Genomic DNA, 21,680 nt, shown 5'->3' on the forward strand with positions numbered 1-21,680 from the left:
ATCCTTTGCCATTTCTGCCACCTATAATCAGACCCTAGCACCAGAGATATATTTCCCTTCCCACCTCATCAGCATTTCACAGAGACTATTCCCTCTGTGACTCCCTCGTTAGGTCCACGCCCCCCATCAACCCATCCTCCACTCCTGACACCTTCCCTTGCCACTGCAAGAGGTGTAAAACCTGAGCCCACACCTCCCCACTCACCTCCATCTAAGGCCCAACAACTGGCTGAGATTTTCCTGCACATCTAAACACCTCATCTACTCTGTCCATTACTCTCTATGTTGTCTCCTCTACATTGGGCAGACAGGATGCTAATTCACGGAACGTTTCAGTGAACATCTCTGGAACACAAGCACCAAATAACCTCACTGCCCTGTGGCGACTACTTCAATTCCCCTCCCACTCTGCCAAGGACATGCAAGTCCTGGGCCTCCTCCACCACCAAATCCAAGCCACACAACACTTGAAGGAGAAACGCATCATCTTCCGCCTTGGGACCCTCCAACCACAAGACATCAATGTTGATTTTATCAGTTTCCTTATCTCCCCTCTCCCCACCTCATTCAGATCCAACCCTCAACTCGACACCACCCTCTTGAACTGTCCCACCTGTCCACCTTCATTCCCACCTATCTGCTCTGACCTGTCACCATCACCCCCCACCTGCATCCACCTAGCTCCTTCCCAGCTACCTTCCCCTCAGTCCCCCCTCCTATTTATCTCTCAGCCCCTTCTCCCTGCCACATTCCTGATGAAGGGCTTATGCTCCTCTGATGGGGTCTGACATGCTGTACTTTTCTAGTGCCACACTTTTTGATAAAAGCAAATTACTGCAGATGCTGGAATGTGAAACCAAAAGAGAAAATGTCGGAAAATCTCAGCAGGTCTGGCAGCATCTGTAAGGAGAGAAAAGAGCTGACGTTTTGAGTCTAACTGACCCTTTGTCAAAGAAACATAAGCTCTTTTCTCTCCTTACAGATGCTGCCAGACCTGCTGAGATTTTCCAGCATTTTCTCTTTTGACCACATTTTTTGACTCTGATCTCCAGCATCTACAGTCCTCACGGTCTCCTAGTCATTTATAGTATCCCCACTTTCAGTCTTTAGTGGGTCAACATTGTACCTGACCACCTGGGTTTCCCTTTATGCGACTACAAAATATTTCCTTCGTGGTTTTGAAGTTTGCAAGTTTATTTCCGGAATCCCTTTTGGTAGCTCTTATAAGCTGTTTTGCAGCCTTTTGCTGGTTGTATTTTTCCTACTCAGCAGGATCTGTGCTGCGTTTTGCATTTTTGTAAGCATTTTCTTTTTGTTTTATGCTGTCCCTTCTCTCTTTAGTTATCCTTGGTTGTTTTTTCTGTCGGGTGGAGCTTTTCACTCTCAGGGGCATAAACTGTATTGCGTTAAATATTTATTTTAACACCTTCCACCGTTATAGAGTCATACAGCTGTACAGTACAAAAATAGACCTTTTGATCCAACTCGTCCAGGCTGACCAGATATCCTAAATTGAACTAGCCCTGTTTACCAGCATTTGTCCCACTTCCTTCTAAATCACTCATATTCATCCAGATGTTTTTTAAATGTTGTAACTGTTCAAGCCTCCATCACTTCCTCTGCCAGCTCATTCCATACAGACAACATCCTCTGTGTGAAAATATTATCCCTGAGATCCCTTTTAAATCTTTCCCCTTTCACCTTAAACCCATGCCCTCTAGTTTTGGTCTCCTCTATCCTGGAGAAAAGACCTTGACAATTCACCCTATTCATGCTCCTCATGATCTTATAAACTTCTAAAACATCATCAAGGAAAATAGCTCCAGCTTATTCAGTTCAAACTCTCCAAACCTGGCAAGACTCTTGCAAATAATTTCTGAACCCTTCTAAGTTTCACAACAAGTTCCTATAGCAGGGAGACAAGAACTGAATGCAGTATTCCAAAAGTGGCCTAACCAATCTTCAGCAGTTTTACCCATTAGCAGTCTCTGTCTCATCTGCTTTAAAGTCTGCCTTTCCCAAGCTAAAACTCTGTGGCCGATTCATGCATTTTGCTTTCAAAAGCGACACTAAACTTGAACATGCTATGATCACTTTGTGGTAAATGTTCAAACAAAATTAGGTTACTAATTAAAACTGGTTCATTAATCATTAATTGTCCCCTTGTTGTATCCAGGACTTACTACTATAGTAAACGGTCCCAGACACACTGCAGAAATGTGCTATCTTTCTGACAGATGGTTGTCTGCCTCTCAGGATCTATGATGTGGAGGTGCTGGTGTTGGACTGAGGTGGACAAAGTTAAAAATCACACAACATCAGTTTATAGTCCAACAGGTTTATTTGTAAGTACAAGCTTTTGAAGTGTTGCTCCTTTGTCAGGTACCTGATGATTTTTAACTTCCTCATGACCTATGTTAAAGTTAAAATTCTCCACTGATACTACACTATATACTTACTTAACTTCTGCATTTATACAATCTAGCACTGCAGAGCTGCCACAAAATGATCTATAATATAACAGCTTTAAATCCTTTACTGTACCTCAGTTCCGTTCATACAGTCTCCACTGAATGCTTCCCCCTCATCATGTCTTCCCTTACCATTGAAGTAATTTTGTTAATGACCTGATACCATTTTCCCTATCCATCCTGTAAACCTTATAGTCTGATATACTTAGTTCCCAGTCCTGACCATCCTACAGCCCGGAGAGAGAGAGAGAGAGAGAGAATTGAAACGGGTAGGTAACCAAGGAGATAATGGATTGCAGGATCCAACCAGGTTCACAACAATCTCCGGGAGGCACATTGCTCCTCAGACAGCTGTTCTTGCTGCACCTTGAGATCCACATTCAGTGCTATGGACCACTATATGCGTACTCTCAACCTCTTCTCTCCATCAGTACCGTGTCATGCTGTCTCAGAGCTGTCCTTCCTCACAGTTTCACTTCAGTTCTAGTTGCCTGTCACTTTAATGCCCCACTTGCCAGCATTTCCAGCAAGCTTTAGCTCAAGCTTGAAGAACAACATCTCATTTTCTGTTTGAGGAACCTGTAGCCTCTAGGATTCAACACTGAGTTCAATAACTTGAGAACCTGATTCCATCCTTCCATGCTTTTTTACCCAGCCCACAACCCAGCCCTGTTATGACATGGGTTTCTTTTAGCACAGTTACCCCAATTATGACCCATTCCCATGTACTTCTATGCCCTATAGGCCTATTGAAAAATAGTAGGTGATCAGACTAACCAAGAGAGCCACCGATGCACTGAAATCAAGTCATATCTATGCTATATACTATGCAAATCTCTTTCAGATTTGACAAAATGAAGAAATTCTGGAAACACTCAACAGGTCAGACAGCATCTTTGCAGGGAGAAATGAAACAAAGTTCATATTGATAAGCTTTTGTCAAAATCCTTTGACAAAAAGCTGAGTCCGAAGGACACATATGCTCTACAATGGACTTGAACACACAGTCTAGGTTGGCACATGTATTGTTATAAGAGTGGAGTACTGAATTGCTGGAGGTGCCGTTTCTTCTGACCAATATACATTCGGTTTTCACAATATTAATAAAGCCCATTCCTTGTTAAGTGCTTCATGTTGTCCTGATCTATAATGCCACATAAATACAGCTCTTTTTTGTTCTTGGTTGCTCCTTATTCGGCATTTGCTGTTATGCAAGAATAGCTTGGATGATTCATTCCACACCTTTTGCATTCTGTAGAATTAGGAATTGCCAGATCGGATAGTCCAGAAGGAACACGCAGCTTCCATGTCAAATTATACAATTGCTCTGCTGACAAAAAATCATTCTGGCAGCTGCTTGATAACCTCCCCCTTCACCATGTCAACTTTATCCTGTCTACCTGGGGAATACCCCAGTCAACTTTGTTGCACATTGTTCTAAATTAGTCACAGATTTTACAAACATGAAATATTTCTGTTGAATAGATTTTTTATTGGAAATTCTATCCAATAGAATTTCCTGTTGACACTTGAAAATATAATACCAAAACAAGTTGCACATTTTCTGATTTTGAAAAAATGACAAAATTGTAGAAATACTATACACGTTCAGAAAATCCAGCTAATACTTCTTTCCATACACATTTTCGAGATGTTCTTCTTTCACACAGACATCTGAGTTAGTACAATGGCCATAAATAGTTGTTTTCCTTGCATTTATACCTTATTAAATTTTGCTCACAATTCTGCATTTCTCCTGCCATAGATTTAAGCAGTATTTAATCAAAACAATGATAGTCTGCAGCAATATTGTAGCTTTAACACAGTAAATTTACTCAAAGTACTTCAAAAGGGCATCATCAATCAAAAATTGACATCAAAGCAAAGAGGAGCGAGCATAAAAGATGACTAAAAGCTTGATCAAATAAATGGATTTTAAGGGAAGTCTTGAAAGATGAGAGACAGACAAACTGCTTTATGGGAATTCCTGAGCTTAGAATATAGATTGCTGAAGATAAGGCCTCCAATCGTGGGGCAAAGAAAATGAGGGATTCACAGAGGATAGAGTTGGAAGAATAAAGAGGGTTGGAGGAATATACAGAGATAGGGAAAATCCCAGGAGGATTCAAATCTTGGTTAGAGGTACATGTCCTTCCTATGCACTCTACAATTCACATAATGTTTGGTACCTAATTAAATCTTCCTTCAACACCTGCTATTCAAAAGAAAACTGAAATCTTTCCTTATATCTCAAATTTTCCATTTGTGGAAACATCCGAAATCTTTCAGTAAGATATGTTCCTTATAATGCAGTGACACTTCACAAATATATTGAAAAACAAAGGACAACGAAGGATGATCGTTCAGTCATTAGCACTGCTGCTTCACAGCACCAAGTACCCAGGTTTGATTCCAGAATTTGGGTGATTGCTTCTGTAGAGTTTGCACATTCTCCTTGTGTCTGCATGGGTTTCTACCAAGTGCTCCAGTTTCCTCCCACAGTCTAAAAACATATACGTTTGGTGGATTGGCCATGCTAAATTGCCCTGCAGTATCTAGCAATGTGCAGTCTAGGTGGATTAGCCATGGTGAATACAGAGTTATTGGGATAGGTTGGGGGGGGGGGGGGGGCGGGGGGGGGAAGAAGAGGGCCTGAGTGGGATCTCCTTTGGAGGGTTGGTGCAGACTCAATGGGCTAAATATTTCCACACTGTAGGGATCTATAAAGACTGCACAGGATCAACATGCAGGTGCAGATTTGCTTACTCTGTGCATAGGATAAAGGAATGTATGCTACTTGGGTAACCTAGTCCAGTGTGTAGTGAATCTTGACCCTATGAGATAATAATATGTAGCCAGGTACCATTAAGGAGAAATAAAAGTTAACAAAATAATTGCACAACTATATAAGACCCTAACTGCACTTAGAAACATTCCAAACATAAGTCTGGAGAGTGAAATTTTGGAAAAGCATCCTGAACATAGTCAATTCTCCACCAAAACACAGTTATAAGGAAAGAACACTCATATGATAAAGCTCGAATTCGTGAAGGTCATACCACACAAGGTATGAGAGGATAGTTAAAACACTTAGGCATTATACAGATCCTTAAACTCCATATTCTTCATTCTTGAACTCTTATTCAGAAACATATTTTCGTATTTAGCCACAGTTTTAGCTACCATCCTCATGTACACACATTTTCATTCAATGAATGCCATGCTATCTTGGAAAAAAAGGGATGTTCTGATATTGGACTATGCTAATAAGGAAGGAATCAGGATGAAGAATACCTGACTAGCAGCCATTACAGTCTAGATTTTATGATGTAATTAGGGAGAATACCTGTGCTTTCCTGCATCAACAGCTATTGAACTGTTATAATGAATCTGTCTGCTCAACAATCATATATTTTTAAACAAACAGAATTAACGTTTAGTTTCCTAGTCCTAGCAGGAGATTTGTAGGTTAAGTAAACAATGAACTACAACATGGAAGGAAAGGAGATCTACCATCCTCACCTAGTCTGGCCTACATGTGGCTCCAGCTCCACAGCAATGCAGCTGACTCTCAATGGCTCTCAAGTGCAATTAGGGATGAAGAACAAATATTGGACTTGCCAGTGATGCCCACTTCCCATGAATGAAGAAAAACAAAGTAAGATTAATTAATTATTATCAGAGAGCATTCTCAATGCTGAGCAAGCAACAATGTTTGCAGCAGATAAAACAATATGATAAAAACATTTATTGCATTAATGTATCATAAACTGTCATTTTCATCAATCTTACATGGAACTCAATGTGACAGACTACAACAGCCTTGGCCTGCAGGTAGACCTTGAATTTGTAATTGGGGTTTTGCCAGTTGCATAGTTTTATTGAGCTATTACTGACATTAAGTGGAAAAAAATGAAATTGTGGAAAAATATATTTTCAGAACTTAACACCTTGTTTCCCTTTTAAGATATATTTATCTTACAGAATCTTAAATAGAATTAGATGCATCACTTTCCAAGATTTACTGTCAGTTAAGGTACAAATCACTTACAAAACAAATATAGTGTTTTGTCACTTATTTTAGTCATTTGTTAAAATGAAAATTCTAAAATTTGTTACCTTGTTGGCTCATTCTTTCAGCTAATAACTGCAAATTGGAATCTCTTTTTAAATGTGCTGATCTCTTTGGAGATTGTAACAAGCCTGTGTGTTACTTGCTCCAAATCTCATTCATGCTGACTTTCTCATGCTCTCCCTCCATCATTGTCTCAATTTTAAAATCCTTCACTCCTCTGTATGTGAAGCCACCTCTATCCCTACCAAACTTTTTCAATTATGGCCTCCTGATTTAACTTGTGGTTCAGCTATCTTAGCCTTAAGCTAGCTGTGGAATTCCCTCCCTAAACCTCTCCACTTTATCTTTCTTCAGTGGTGATGCTCTGAAAAAAAAACTCCTTTGACTAAACTTTGTCATCTTCCCTTTCAGCTTTTATGGCTTAGTACCAAAAAAAAGACATTGCTTTGAAGTGCCTTGGGATATTTGTCCACATTAAATATGCTGCATGAATGTTAGTTGTTATTTTGAATGTTTTTAGTATGGTCTATCAGCAGATTATTACAGTCTATCAGCAAATGTGAATAAACACTAATTTTGGTTGATTCAGCAGTAAAATTAAACAATCAGCAAATTTTAACTTGGGCATGAAAGATTATTATTCCTTGTCTGTTCTTAAGATGACAAAACACAGAACAAAGTTAAATATATTCAAACCAACTGGCTTGAGGAAATTCACCTGTGCCTTTTGATGTGGTTATTTTAACAAAGAAAGTTTTGGAAGTAGGAGGACAAAGTGAGGTTGTAGTGATTGGCAGCACTCGTAACCCAATATCTAGTGTGGATGAAAAGCTGGCTTTCCACCAGACCTGAGTGTCTATATGGCTAAATTACACTCAACATGGAACAAGAACAACGAACACATAAAAAGATTGAATGTTATAGAGTCAGTCACCTTTGTACTCAAGCCACACATTAGTAACAACATATGCCCTGTTATTTTTGTTCTCTGTAATATTGAGGCTGTACGCTCTTATAAGATGTTTGATAAAACACTTGTTTTGCTTCATTGTTTAAGGTATATTTTTGTTGCTTTGACGTGAGCATGATGTCCTGTTTAATGTTGGTATAATCTATTATTTAAGTGCAATTTGGTTAAAATAATATATTGTAAATAACAGGAATGATTTAAAATGCACTGCGGGAGTAAAATGAAAAGACTGGTTAAGAATCTGTACATTAATTTTCAAGTTGTAAAGTGTAACAGATGCAAGACAATCCAAACTTTAGAGGGCGACTTTTCCATTGAGCACTGACTGCACATACTATTGGTAGTGCGCTGATGTGACTCACTAATGTGGAAGTCTGAAGGCCTGAATTTGTTACAGTTTTGGGTAACATTAACGTTTTTGAAATAAGCTGCATATACAAAATATGTGCTTTGTTGAAATGTGCTGGTGTGGTGCGGATAATACTGATTTATTACTTGTAGCCCCATAAAACTCTTCCGTTCTGAGAGTGCATTGGTTTAGTTTGGAGGTGGGGTGGAGGGAAGGTGGGGCCAGGGTATTAGTGTGTTAAGATGTCTGTAAGAGGTTCCACTGTGTTCCTGTCTCTCCTGGAAAAATCCCTCATGTTTGCTGGTAGTATTCCTGCCAATAGGACACTGATTAAGGGCACAGTTTCATCAGCGCTGATTAGACAAGAACTCACCATATGAGGAAACTACAACAAACATTGTTGGATTTGCCTGCAATATTCTCGGAAATGGAGCTATCTGTGCTATCGAGGGACATGCTAGAAGGAAGAAGGCTGTCCATAGAAAGCCACACCACTGCCCTTGTGTTGATACTCAGTTCTCCTGATTTGGTCCTGTCTCTGGGAACTCCATCCCACCCCATGTCTTCCATTATTGATTCTCAGATAAGCAACAATGCAATACCAGCAGTGGCCACCACTGATGGCACTGCTAGTACCAATGAATTGCCAGCCTCTGCATGTTAGTAGCTCTCAGAGATGGGATATCCCAGGTAAGCCAGAAGCCCTGATGGCAGAGGTGCCCGTGACCGATAAGAATTTTCTTCCTTTGGGGCTCCCGAAGAACTGGTGTATGGGAATTCCAACAGATGATGGATGACGTGCTGCCAACCTTCCATGCTAAATTTCATCCAGCATCCTCAGCATAAGAACAAGCTAACTGAGCAATAGTCTCGAAAAGACTTGTATAATGTGAAAGCTGATGTGAACAACTTTATCGTGCAACAAACAGCAAAGATAGATACAGTTGACTTAATGTTTAATTTGAATATTGTGATTGTGTATGTTGGTTTTCACAGTTCCTCTCGCATTGGTGAGGGGTGGTTGTACAGTCAATGCTTGGTCTATTACAGTTTAACCATTTGAAATAGGTGGTACAGTACCAAGATATTATTATCAGTATTAGTTTAAAAACAAATTTTAAATATTTATGTTCACATTTACAATAATGTCTAGGCATTACACTGTATTTCCAGACCAATATTGAAGAAATGATGTTACTAACATTTACATTAAACAATTCATTATTGTGCTTTTATAATTAGACATAAAGGCCTTGGAACTGTTCACTGAAGTGGAATGTCTTGAGATCTTATTTACATGAAAGCAGTGAGATGTAGGCAACTGTTGGTTCTTCCCATCATTGGTGAAAGGGATTTCAATTTTAGGCTGCTGTGTCACTGGTAGAAACCCTCAGATAGGCCTTGGAAGAAGGGATATGATTGAAAGGGAGGGACATTCATCGTGGGGCCAGTGCAGTGTAATATTCAGGAGGGAGCCAAGTGGGGTCAGGCAACATTTTTCACACTGTCGTGGACCTGGGTTGGACACTCCTGCACATTGTGCACCACAATCAATTGAATATGTCAGCCCAATTTACAAAGGTCACATCAAACAGATATGACATTCATAAGTTACACATACAAACATACAAGGCATTTTGAGACAGGGATTCAGAATGCTGCTTCCTCTGACTTTATCAATTTTGACAGGAGGGACACACCTATTTGCCTGGTAAAGGGGCACATGCCATTAAACTTCAAGGCTAAGAACATGTCTCAACAAAATGTCTACTCCACTGTCTACAGCTAAGTAAATTTATGACCTATCTAGGAGACATTCACATTAGACTTCTCTGGCATTACTTTACACAGCAAATGTGGAAGAAGTGACTGCATTTATGTAGCATCTTTCAATTTTCCTAAATACACTATAGGGAATGAAATTTGTTTTGATCTTATTTAGTGCTGCATGTTTCTGCATCAATTAATTTAAAATATGCATTTATATTTTGCTTTACACAACTTCAGGGTATGTAAAGGTGAACCTATACACAGTAAGGTTCCATATATAATAAAGAGATTAATGGAGGATACAATCGAGAACCAAGCCAATTATAGAAAGTTCTGAGGGGCATGTGAAAAGCGAATAAGGGAAACAAAGAAATGGTATGAAAATATATTGGCTCAGATAAAAATCAAAGTTAAAAATCACACAACTCCAACAGGTTTATTTGGAAGCACTAGCTTTCAGAGCACTGCTCCTTTATCAGATGGTTGTGGACAATAAGATTTTGCTCACAGAATTTAGAGCACCAGGGACCCGGGTTCAATTCCAGCCTTGAGCGACTGTCTGTGTGGAGTTTGCACGTTCTCGCAATGTCTGCATGGGTTTTCTCCAGGTGCTCAGTCAAAAGATGTACAGATTAGGTAAAATGGCCATGCTAAATTGCCTATAGTGTTTAGGGATGTGTAGGTTAGGTGCATTTGTCAGAGGAAATGTAGAGGAATGGGTTTGGGTGGGATACTCTTCGGAGAGTTGGTGTGGACCTGTTGGGCCAAATGGCCTGTTTCCACACTGTAGGGATTCTATGATTCCATGGTAAGATGCATCCAAGAATAGAGTGAAGTAAAAGTAGAAAGTGCAGTGGCTCTGTTCTATAATTTTCCAGTTTTCTTTAGATTTAGCAGTAGTACCAAAGTACTGGACAATTCTAAAAGTTACATCCTTTTTCAAAACAGGTCTAAAGATAACCCCAATGAGAGATATTGTATTCTGGGTCTCTTCATTTCCCCACTCACAAGCACTTCATGTTTATTCATTCATAACACCTGTACTAACCCACTCACAAGTGAACACTGCATTCTTATTTCATTTATTCACAACACCCTGCTATAAAACGGTTTCATTCATTTATTCATAAAACTGTGGTTCTGCTGTATCAAAAGATGGACCAAATTTAAAATAACACTTTCTAATTAAAACAACCCTTTCAAACCCATTAGTGCATTTTCACACCTTATCAGTCCTTGCTACTTCTAAATAAGTATAGCATATTCCCATCAAATCCACCTTTTAACTGATTTGGAGATGCCGGTGTTGGACTGGGGTGTACAAACTTAAAAATCACACAACACCAGGTTACAGTCCAACAGGTTTAATTGGAAACACACTAGCTTTCAGAGCAACGCTCCTTCATCAGGTGGTAGTGGACGGCTCAATCCTAACAAACAGAATTTTAGCAAAAATTTAGTGCGATGTAACTGAAATTATACATTGAAAAATTGATTGTCTGTTAAGCCTTTCATATGTTAGAATACCATGACAGTTTCACTTCTTTCATGTGTAAATCACAAAACCTTTTTTAAAAAAGTTGCATTCTCAGGTTAGCTGTTAAAAATGGTGATAGCTAAACAATATGTTGAAGGTGTTAGCCCCCTGTGTTCTCTGTCTATGCCATGATGTTTAGATTGATTCTAATCTTAAAAGTGAGATAACGGAGTTTTACATGAATTCATGCAGTTTTTGAGCAAAGTACAATGTAACCCTGCAAGTACAAATTCACACCACAAAATATATGTGTGCATGTCTGTCTGGGTTGGGGGTTGTGAGTGTGAGAAAGTGTATGTGTGTGTGTGTGTGTAGTGAGTGTAGAGTGTCTTAAGTCTGTCACTTGCAGGCCTATTTTTACTAACATTTACTAATTTAAAAGACCTCTTAATTACGCAAGCAGACCAGACAGACACTCTTAATACCATCTGAAGTAATAACATTTAGCACATGTTTTAACCCAGGACAGAAGCCCCTCAAACTTTAGTGTGCTATAGATAAAAAATGTAACAACATAGTAATGGGATTTTAATAAATGTAAGAACTGTGTATAAAGGGGTTCTTGTAAGAACTATTGCTGTTTCGATCTTGTGCTGTGACTGCTGATTAAAAGAGGCTATTTTCGCTACTCACCAATTCTGGTCGTTACTTGAACACAATCCCACAGCAGCAACTACAGGCCAATAAGTTTGTTTTTAGTGGTGGAAATGCTTCTAGAAATGATGATTTGGGAAAAAGTTCAATATTGACTTGAGTATTGGAACACAAGAGCAGGAATAGGCCATTCATGCCCTTGAGCCTTCTCTGCCTACCCTATTTCACTTGATATCATTCGTATCAATATATATATTGATCTAGAACATCCTCAATAATTAAGCTTTCACAACTCTTCAGGGTTTAGTCTTCCAAAAATTTATATAATGTGAAGTAATTCCTCTTTCTCAGGGCCTAAAATGGCTTGCCCCTTATTCTGAGACAATGTTCTAAATGAAGATTATTTAAGGAAAACCAGCATGGATTTCTTAAAGGACAATTTATTTGACTAACTTGCAGCAGCTTTTTGATGAGATAACGGAATGTTAATGAGAATAATGCCGATCTGAAACAAAAACAGAAATTGGTGGAAATACTCAACAGATATGAAGAAAGTAGAGTTAACATTTCAAATCCAGTGACTCTTCATCAAATGGACTTGAAACGTCAATTCTGCTTTCTCACCACAGATGTTGCCAGACCTGCTGAGCTTTGCCACCATTTTCTGTTTTTGGATATGATTAAATCCTGAACAATAGACTCATTAGCAAAGTTAGAGTTCATGCAATTAAAAGGAACAGTTGCAACATGGATACGAAATTAGCTGAGTGAAGGCAACATAGTGTAATGGTTCATGGATATTTTTGCAGTTTGGAAGCAAGTTTCTATTTATGTTAGAACCCTTGCTCATCCTGACATTATTACTGACCGAGACTTTGGTGCACTGGGCACAATTTCAAAAATTGTGGTGTATACAAAACATACTGGTAGCTAATATAAAAGAGAATTCAAAAGTCTTCTGTAAGCACTGAATTAGGGAAAGTGTGATAAAAGGAGGAGAGGTGGTGATTAGGGAGCACAATATTAACTATGAGGACAATAGTGTACAACTTAAAAAGGACACAAGCAGCTGGTGGAATAGGTGAACAAAATAAATTAAATTTAATGCACAGAAGTGTGAAGCAATTGCCTTTGGTCAGAAGATTGAACAGAAGAAGAATAAACTAAAAAGGGTTAAATTCTAAACAAGGCGCAGGAGCAGGGATACCTGGTGTTATGTGTGCATAAATCATTGGAGGTAGCACAACAAGATGACAGAATGGTTAAACCATTACAAGCATCCTAAAAAATTTACTAATATGGACTTGGAGTACAAAAGCAAGGAAGTTGTATGAAACTTATATGGTTTGGTCTCATCAGGAGCATCATACCCAATTCCGACTGCCCTTTTAGAGGATGGATGCGATGGAGCAACAGCACTAACATTCGGGCTACTGGCTCAGGGTTCTTCCACTTCCATCTGTTTTCTACATTTCTTTCTTTTCCTTTTTACTCTTGCTCATTTAACTTTTGCTCTTTTCTGTTGAAAAACCTTTTTCAGCATCTTTCATGGGGTGAGAACAGGCCCACCTCCTGATCATGTGCAGCAGCAGCAGGAACAGCAACAGAGTCGTTCCTCCTTGCGATCAGGTATGGCAGTGGCTGCTATATCGGCGGCTCCACCCGATGATTGGGGTGACAGCAGCAGCAACAGAGGCAGCTCAATCCAGCGATCAGTGGTGACAGTGGTGACAAGGCGAAAGATGAGGTGTTCTTCCTCTAGGCGTCGAGTCTTGGGACCCTCCAACCACAAGGGTTCAATGTGGATTCACCAGTTTCCTCATCTCCCCTCCCCCCCACCTTATCCCAGATCCAATCCTCCAACTTCGCACTGCCCTCTTGAACTGTCCTACTTGTCCATCTTCCTTCCCACCTAACCGCTCCACCCTCCATTCTGACCTATCGCCATCACCCCTCACCTCATCTACTTATCACATTCCCAGCTACCTTTCCCCCCAGTCCCCTTGGGGCCCCCCCGACATTCCTGATGAACAGCTTATGCCTGAAATGTTGTAACAAACTTAGTAAGTCAAGCTAGTGAGGTATTTGCATCACTATTAGAGGAGGTATCTGGGGAGTATGAGGAGGTGAAGAAAGCCATCTTACGTGCATATGCGCTTGTACCAGAAGCCTACAGACAACATTTCAGGAATCTGAGGAGGGACACTGGTCACACAGACATTTAGTTTGAAAGGATCAAACAAAGTAATTTTGATAAGTGGATAAGGGCATTCAAAATACTAGATCAAACATATGATGCACGAGAGAGACGATTATTTTGGAGGAATTCAAAAATTCACTTTCTGAGGTAGTGAGAACTCATGTGGAAGAGCAGAGAGTTAAAATGGCAAGATTAGCAGCTGAAATTGGTGATGATGATGAGCTGGTTCATAAACCAAAGTTTGGCTTCCGATATCAATTTAAATCCGTGAGGGATAGAAATTTGGGTAAAGAGAAATTCTCAGGTGGTAAGGGAAAGGTAGAACTCATTGAAGATAACAACGATAGCTTACCACAGGGTAAAAAAGAAACCCATGAAGGGGAACTAGAAGTTAAAAAGCTGAAATGCCTTCACTGTGATAACATGATGACATAGTGGTTTAAAAATAGCACGAAGAAGACAGATGTAGGAAAACAAGATAAGCCAGTGAATTTTGTTAAAGTGGCAAAGGAAAGCACAGTGGAGGCTAAAACTCTACATCAGAATGTGTAACCTAGTTGGAGGCTGGTTGAGAAGGAAGTGCCAGATCGTCTTAAATCATTTACCTGTGAAGAGGAGTAGAGACAACCCTGGTAATTTTAGAGCGGCATGGTGGCTCAGTGGTTAGCATTGCTGCCTCACAGCACCAGGGTCCCAGGTTCAATTCCAGCTTCGGGCGACTGTCTGTGTGGAGTTTGCACATTCTCCCTGTGCCTGCATGGATTTCCTCCGGGTGCTCCAGTTTCCTCCCACAGTCCCAAGATGTGCAGGTCAGGTGAATCGGCCATGCTAAATTGCCCATAAGAGTTCGGTGCATAAGTCAGAGGGAAATGTGGTCTGGGTGGGTTACTCTTCGGAGGGTCGGTATGGACTGGTTGGGCCGAAGGGCCTGTTTCCACACTGTAGGGAATCTAATCTAATTATAGACCAGTGAGCCTTACTTCAGTTGTTGGTAAAGGGTTATAAGAGATAGGATTTATAATCATCTAGAAAGGAATAAGTTGATTACAGATAGTTAACACGGTTTGTGAAGGCTGTTCATCCTGGAGTTCAGTTACTATAAGTGTACCATAGGATCTGTTCTGAGTCCACTGCTGTTTGTCATTTTTATAAATGATCTGGATGAGAGCATAGTAAATTTGCAGATGACACTAAGGTCGGTAGGGTTATGGATAGTGCAGAAGGATGTTGCAGGTTACAGAGGGACAGAGACAAGCTGCAGAGCTGAACTGAGAAGTGGCAAATGGAGTTTAATGTAGAAAAGTGTGAGGTGATTCACTTTGTAAGGAGCAACAGGAATACAGAGTACTGGGCTAATCGTAAGATTCTTGGTAGTGTGAATGAGCAGAGGGATCTTGGAGTCAGTGTACATAGATCCCTGAAAATTGCCACCCAGGTTGATAGAGTTGTTATGAAGACATTCAGCGTGTTAGCTTTTATTGGAAGAGAGATTGAGTTTTGGAACTATGAGGTCATGCTGCAGCTGTACAAAACTCTGGTGTGGCTCTATTGCATACAGTTCTGGTTGCTGCATTATAGGAAGGATGTAGAAGCTTTGGAAAGAGTTCAGAGGAGATCTACTAGGATGTTGCCTGGTATGGAGGGAAGACCTTACGAGGAAAGGCTGAGGGACTTGAGGCTGTTTTCGTTGGAGAGAAGAAGGTTGAGAGGTGACTTAATTGAGACATAGAAGATAATCAGAGGTTAGATAGGGTGGACAGTGAGAGCCTTTTTCCTTGGATGGTAATGGCTAGCATGACGGTGCATGGCTTTAAATTGAGGGGTGATAGATATAGGATAGATGTCAGAGGTAGTTTCTTTACTCAGAGTCGTAGGGATGTGGAATGCACTGCTTGCAACAGTAGTAGACTCGCCAACTTTAAAGGCATTTAACTGGTCAATGGTTGAAAATGGAATAGTGTAAGTTAGATGGGCTTTAGATTGGTTCCACAGGTCGGTGCAATATCGAGGACCGAAAGGCCTGTACTGTGCTGTAATGTTCTATGGTTTATGTAATAGGCCAGGAGCAGCAGGTAAAGAAGTTACAGTATTAAGAGATATGGGATCACATCAACCTTTGATGTTGAGCGATGAGGAGATATGTATCTCAGAAGGACTATTGCCAGAAAGAGGGCTGGTATGCGGAATTCATGGTGAGACAAGAAGTGCTCCATTACATACAACACGGCTGGAGTGTCCAGTGAAAAGTGGAGAAGCGGTTGGAGGAGTATTGGAAAAACTCTCAGCTCCAGGAATACAATTTGTCCTGGGTAACAATGGATCATAGGTAGAAGTGCTGCCTACTATAGTTGAAAAATCAGGCAACTGAGATATTACAGGAAGTATATCCTAGGATTTTTCCTGGCTGTGTCATAACTGGGCAGCAGTTCATCAAGTTGTATTACCAGTGGGTTACAGAAAGATGGTTTTGCAGGTAGCATATGAATAACCAGTCATTTAGGGGCAAGAAAAACTCAAGATAAAATATAAAAACATTTTTACTGGCCTGGACTGCATAACAATGAAGTTGAATTCTGTTGACGTGTCATATCTGTCAGGTAATCGGAAAACCTCAGTAATAAAACCAGCAAATTTATACCCATTCCTGCATTTGAGGAACCTTTTACATTAAGGTCTTAATGTATTGCATCGGACCCCTGCCTAAAAAAAAGTGGGAATCAGCATTTGTTAACAATAACAGATGTATCCACTAGATTGACAGAGGCCATTCCATTGTACAATATTATAGTGAAAAGGATTGTCGGAGAGTTATTCAAATTTTTCAATAGATACAGACTACCTGCAGAAATAATAATCCGAGCAATTGTTAAATTTTACATCAAAATTATTCTTGAAAGTTATGGATAGCTTAGGAATAGAATAATTCAAATCCTTTGTGTACCATCCAGAATTGCAGGGACCGTTAGCAAGGTGGCATCAAACTTTAAAGATCATGTTAAGGGCTTATAGTCAAGACTATCCATATAGTTGGGGTAAAGGAATTCCATTTGTACTTTTTGCCATTAGGGATGCAGCAAATGTATCAACCAAATTCAGTCCATTGAATTAGTTTTAGAATTTTAATTAGAATTAGGGAAAAATTAAACAGAGCAGGGGAGTTGGCTAGAAAGTATTTAAAAATATCACAGCATATGATGAAACAGGAAGCAAACAAGAAATCAAAAACTCGCAATTTTGCTAATGAAGATAAAATTTTAGTGATACTTCTTGTTCTGGGGAAACCATTAAAGGCAAGGTTTAGTGGACCTTATCAAATTGAAAAGAAATTGAGTGAGGAGAATTATTTGTTAAGGACTCCAGATAGAAAGAAGTCTCACAGAGTGTGTCATCTGAATATGATCAGATGGTATTTTGATAGGGAAGGAAGGCAAAAGGAGAATGTGTTAGTGGTTCCAACAAAAAGTGAAGTAGCAAGTTCAAAGGATTCCGAATTGGGAATTCCTCAAGTTAAATTGGACAATGAGGAAGTTCTCAAAAATTGGGATAAATTATTGAGTTACCTTCCAAAGGAAAATCGAAATTACCTGAAAGAGTTAATACTATCACATGGGGAGATAAGTGGGAATAAGTTGGGAAATGCTAAGCTAATTATGCATGATGTAGATACAGGACATGCTGTTCCAATTAAGCAACATCCTGAAAGACTTAATTCTCTAAAGTTGGCACAATTTCAAAAAGAGATTGAACGCGTGCTCCAGAACAACATAATCAAAGTGAGTTACAGTGAGCTCACCCTTAGTAATGGTACCAAAAACAGATAGTACCCAATGTGCAGACTCTCGCAAAGTCAGTGAAGTTACAAAGTCTGATTCATATCCGATTCCACATTTGGAAGGCTCAATTGAGAAGGTGGGACAAACCTTTCTAAGATTATATTTTTAAGTTGGAGTTACTCAGAGGATACTGGCAGGTACTTTTATCCGAAAGAACAAAGACAATTTCAGCTTTCATAACACTGAATGGACTGTATCAATTTAAAATCATGCCAATTGGTATGAAAAACGCTCCAGCCACACTTCAAAGACTAACCAATAAAGTCATTTCTGAATTACCCAATTATATCGTATACATTGACCTGGTGATTTTTAGTCACACATGGAAGGAACATTTGCATGGTGGCACAGTGGTTAGTGCTGCTGCCTCACAGCGCCAGAGACCGGGTTCAATTTCTGCCTCAGGCAACTCTCTGTGTGAAGTTTCCACATTTTCCCTGTGTCTGCGTGGGTTTCCTCCGGGTGCTCCGGTTTCCTCCCACAGTCTAAAAACGTGGCCATGCCAAATTGCCCAACGTGTTAGGTGAAGGGGTACATGTAGGGAAATGGGTCTGGGAGGGTTGCTCTTTGAAAGGTCGGTGTGGACTTGTCGGGCCGAAGGGCCTGTTTCCACACTGTAAGTAATCTAATCTAATCTAATCTTATTGGAATTATTCAATCAATTTTGTGAGGCAGGCTTGGTGATAAATCTGGCTAAGAGTGAATTCGCCAAAGCCAGTGTTATGTTCCTGTGCCATGTTATCAGATCGTCCCATGGAATGTGAAAACAAAGATTTTCACCCAGAGGAAACCCCACACAGAAAGTTGCCTGAGGCAGGAATTGAGCAGTACTATGATTCCTGGGATTGAGTGGGTTTTATCTGAAATTTGTACCTAATTTTAACAGTGTGGTTGCTCAACTGTCTGAGTTATTTAAGAAGTGCAGAAAATTTCAATGGATGGCAGACTGTCAGAAGGCATTTAGACAGCCTCAAAGCTGTGTTAACCACTGCCCCAGTGTTAGCCAACCTCATTATTCAAAGCCATTCAAAAGGTGCCTATCAATGCAAGTGATGTGGGTGTCGATGTTGTTCTCTTGTACGAAGATGATGAGAAGATAGAAAGATCTATTGGGTATTTCTCCTGGAAGTTGAATATTCATCAACAGAAATATTTCATAATTGAGAAGAAGACCTTGAGTTTGGCGACGCATTACAATATTTCAACATTTATACTACCAGTAATGTGTCTGAGACAATTGTATCTCCTGATCATAACCCATTAAAGTTTTTGGAGAAATTTGAATACAGAAATTTCAGACTGTTTAGATGGAGCTTCTTGCTGCAGCCATTCATTATGAAAATGTACACGCGGCTGGATGAGAAAATGTAATTGCCAATGTGTTGTCACAATTTGGATGAAGGTAGATGGAGGTGTTTGGTGACAGAAGTAAACTGACTGAAACAGAATGTGGTAGTGAATGTTTACATGCTTAAAGTCAATGAAATATATTTATGTTGGAGTGTACTAACAGATTAAGACTAAGGGGTTTAAAATGAAGCCTGCATTGTATATTGATTTTTTTTAAGGTGGGGGGGTGGGGGGTGGTGGGGAAGGTTTGACGATGCTATCACTTTAAAAAGGTTATTTTGTCCTTTTTTTTGAAGAGTGGTCATAAAGGCAGTGGTACCAAAGAGTCTACAGTGTAGCAGCTAAACAATGAAAGGGCAGTGGCCAGTTCTCCCAGTTCAGTTTTTTTCTCTTTTTTTGGTAGCAGTCACAAGGTGTTGGAATCCAGACGTGTTGCTGTCACATCTCTCACCATAGCGCATGCCACTCAGATCCCTGCAAGATACTGTGTTAACTGGCTTTCCGTCTTTATATGACCAAAAAGTGAATATTTTCTTCTTAATTCAGAAATCTAAATCCACATTTCTTTGCCTGTTTTCTGTAATCTGAATTGGTTAAACCAATGTATCTAAGATTGTCACCACTCCATTAGTATACAAGTGGATTCTTTGTGGAGTTATAGAAATCTTATTCCATTTTCTTTCAAATAATGGAATAATTTAAATAAGGAAACAAAAGCAAAATTAGGCAGACTGTTAGCAGTTTTCTTCCACCACAAAATCTAGTCTGATATGCTGCTCTTCTAATCATTAATTTTTCCACTGCATGTTTGGAAAGCTGACGTTGACCTTGTTTCACATGATTTGCATTCTTAATAATTGCATAGATATCTTGAAGGCCTTTGTTTGGAAAAATCAGCTACTGTAGGAAAATTCATGCCATTGCATGATATACTTAAGAAATAAAAAATCTTCTACAGTGGGTAGCCTTGACATTCAATGGTTTAAGATTAATAATATAACTACAGTCTAAATCCAACTAAAAAAACCTTATTTTTTTTCTTGACAATAAATGGCTCCTTGACAAAACCTTGCCTTGTTTATATATAGCAAGGAACTATTCTTTCTGCTCAGAAGGTGATGACGGCATTGGTGCTTGAGTGTAGAACAATAGGAGAAAACTCAAAGACTTTTAATTTGCTTTGATGTCAAAGATGAAATATGTTGCAAAGCAGTTATCTGATACATTGAGTGAAAAATTACAAAAGCTTTGTAACTAAAAATAATCCATAATCCGTGAAATATCTACTTCACTTCAAGCTTGCAAGTTATTCTATATACAAGTTAAACTGACAAAACAATTTAAAAGGAGAGGTATTTAATAATTCTGAATACTGCTGATGACACCAGTCAGGGCAGATATATTTCATAATAATTCATACTGAATTAACTACAGTACTCATCTCAAGTAGTATAATTAAAACCGTTCATATTATTTATCCTATTGTATTGGTACCTTACTGATTGTGTCTTTCTGCATCAAATAACTTTAGCCAAGTGGATTGATAAAGAATCTCGGAAAATGCCCTTTTCTGTACTTTGCACAATATTAGGGGGTCTCAACCATAAGAATCAATGTTTAAGATTTCTCTGATTGTTTTGTCTGACATGAATCTATTTTCAAACTTTTGAATATTTGCATATCCTACAAGTTTGTATTTTCTACAGATGCCTCATTGCATAAATATCATTAATAAGTGAAGATCACAAATTGAGTCATATAGCCATCTCTCCCTTGAACTTGTATACCTTAGTTAACTTAGTTTATTGCATGGCACATAGTAGGAACAGTGAAGAAGACAATAGAGAATGTGAAGGAGGTTGGAAAATGCCTCAGTTTTGTCTTTCATAGTATGAACCTATTGAAATGTAATATTGTATCAGTGCCGGACCTAAGCTCACTTCATCCCATCCTTCTGGTTAGAAGATTGATGTTTCTCCTTGGGGAGAAAAATGAATGTCAAACTATCAGAACACTGCCAGTACATTGCACTCTTTCAAGTAAGCTCACTTTCCTAAAGAATTGTGGCAGGTATGACCAAAGGCAACCAACTTCACCTCATTTGTATCTTTTTGACCCGAATCATTTTTGTTCTAAACCCTCAGATGTCAATCTACAACTGTAGCTACCTGTTAGTAAAATTTAATATGGCACTTTCAAAGCAACTATTAATAAAAAAAAGGTTATGGCTTGTAACCACATACAAAACAACAACGTGATAATAATTAAAGGCAAATACAATTGTCTCCTAGAATAGGTCTAATCTGAAATTCAATGTCCTTGTGATGTTCAAATAAAAAGGCTATGTGAACTTATAAATGTTTTTTGCAGTTTGTTAAATTACAATTGCGGTCACTATTTATAGCTCAGTTCCTTTTGATGTTTGGAACTCAGACACGTAATTGCAGTTGTGAGATATCTGAAGTTTCAAAAAACAGGTTATTTCTTAGAAGCACTTGCTCTACAGGTATGATGATGTGATTTATTGCTCA

At 39.2% G+C, this 21,680-nt stretch overlaps 1 protein-coding gene across 20 annotated transcripts in view; it reads right to left on the bottom strand.

Annotated features, from left to right (window-relative positions):
• Positions 1-21,680, bottom strand: part of LOC140487080 (guanine nucleotide-binding protein G(I)/G(S)/G(O) subunit gamma-7) — a 323,926-nt gene that overhangs the window by 41,978 nt on the left and 260,268 nt on the right. For 6 of the 20 annotated variants that reach the window (XR_011962712.1, XM_072586533.1, XM_072586542.1 and 3 more), the window contains one exon: positions 5,994-6,104. The exons of the other annotated variants lie outside the window; for them this stretch is intronic. Coding sequence is in view for 2 of the 6 variants with exons in the window: in XM_072586533.1 (XP_072442634.1) it covers positions 6,043-6,104 (62 nt within the window). In the remaining 4 variants the exon portion in view is untranslated. The remainder of the gene's footprint in view (positions 1-5,993; positions 6,105-21,680) is intronic. 20 annotated transcript variants of the gene reach the window in all.

This window comes from Chiloscyllium punctatum, chromosome 2, assembly GCF_047496795.1.
Source record: "Chiloscyllium punctatum isolate Juve2018m chromosome 2, sChiPun1.3, whole genome shotgun sequence".
Taxonomy (NCBI): Eukaryota; Metazoa; Chordata; class Chondrichthyes; order Orectolobiformes; family Hemiscylliidae; genus Chiloscyllium; species Chiloscyllium punctatum.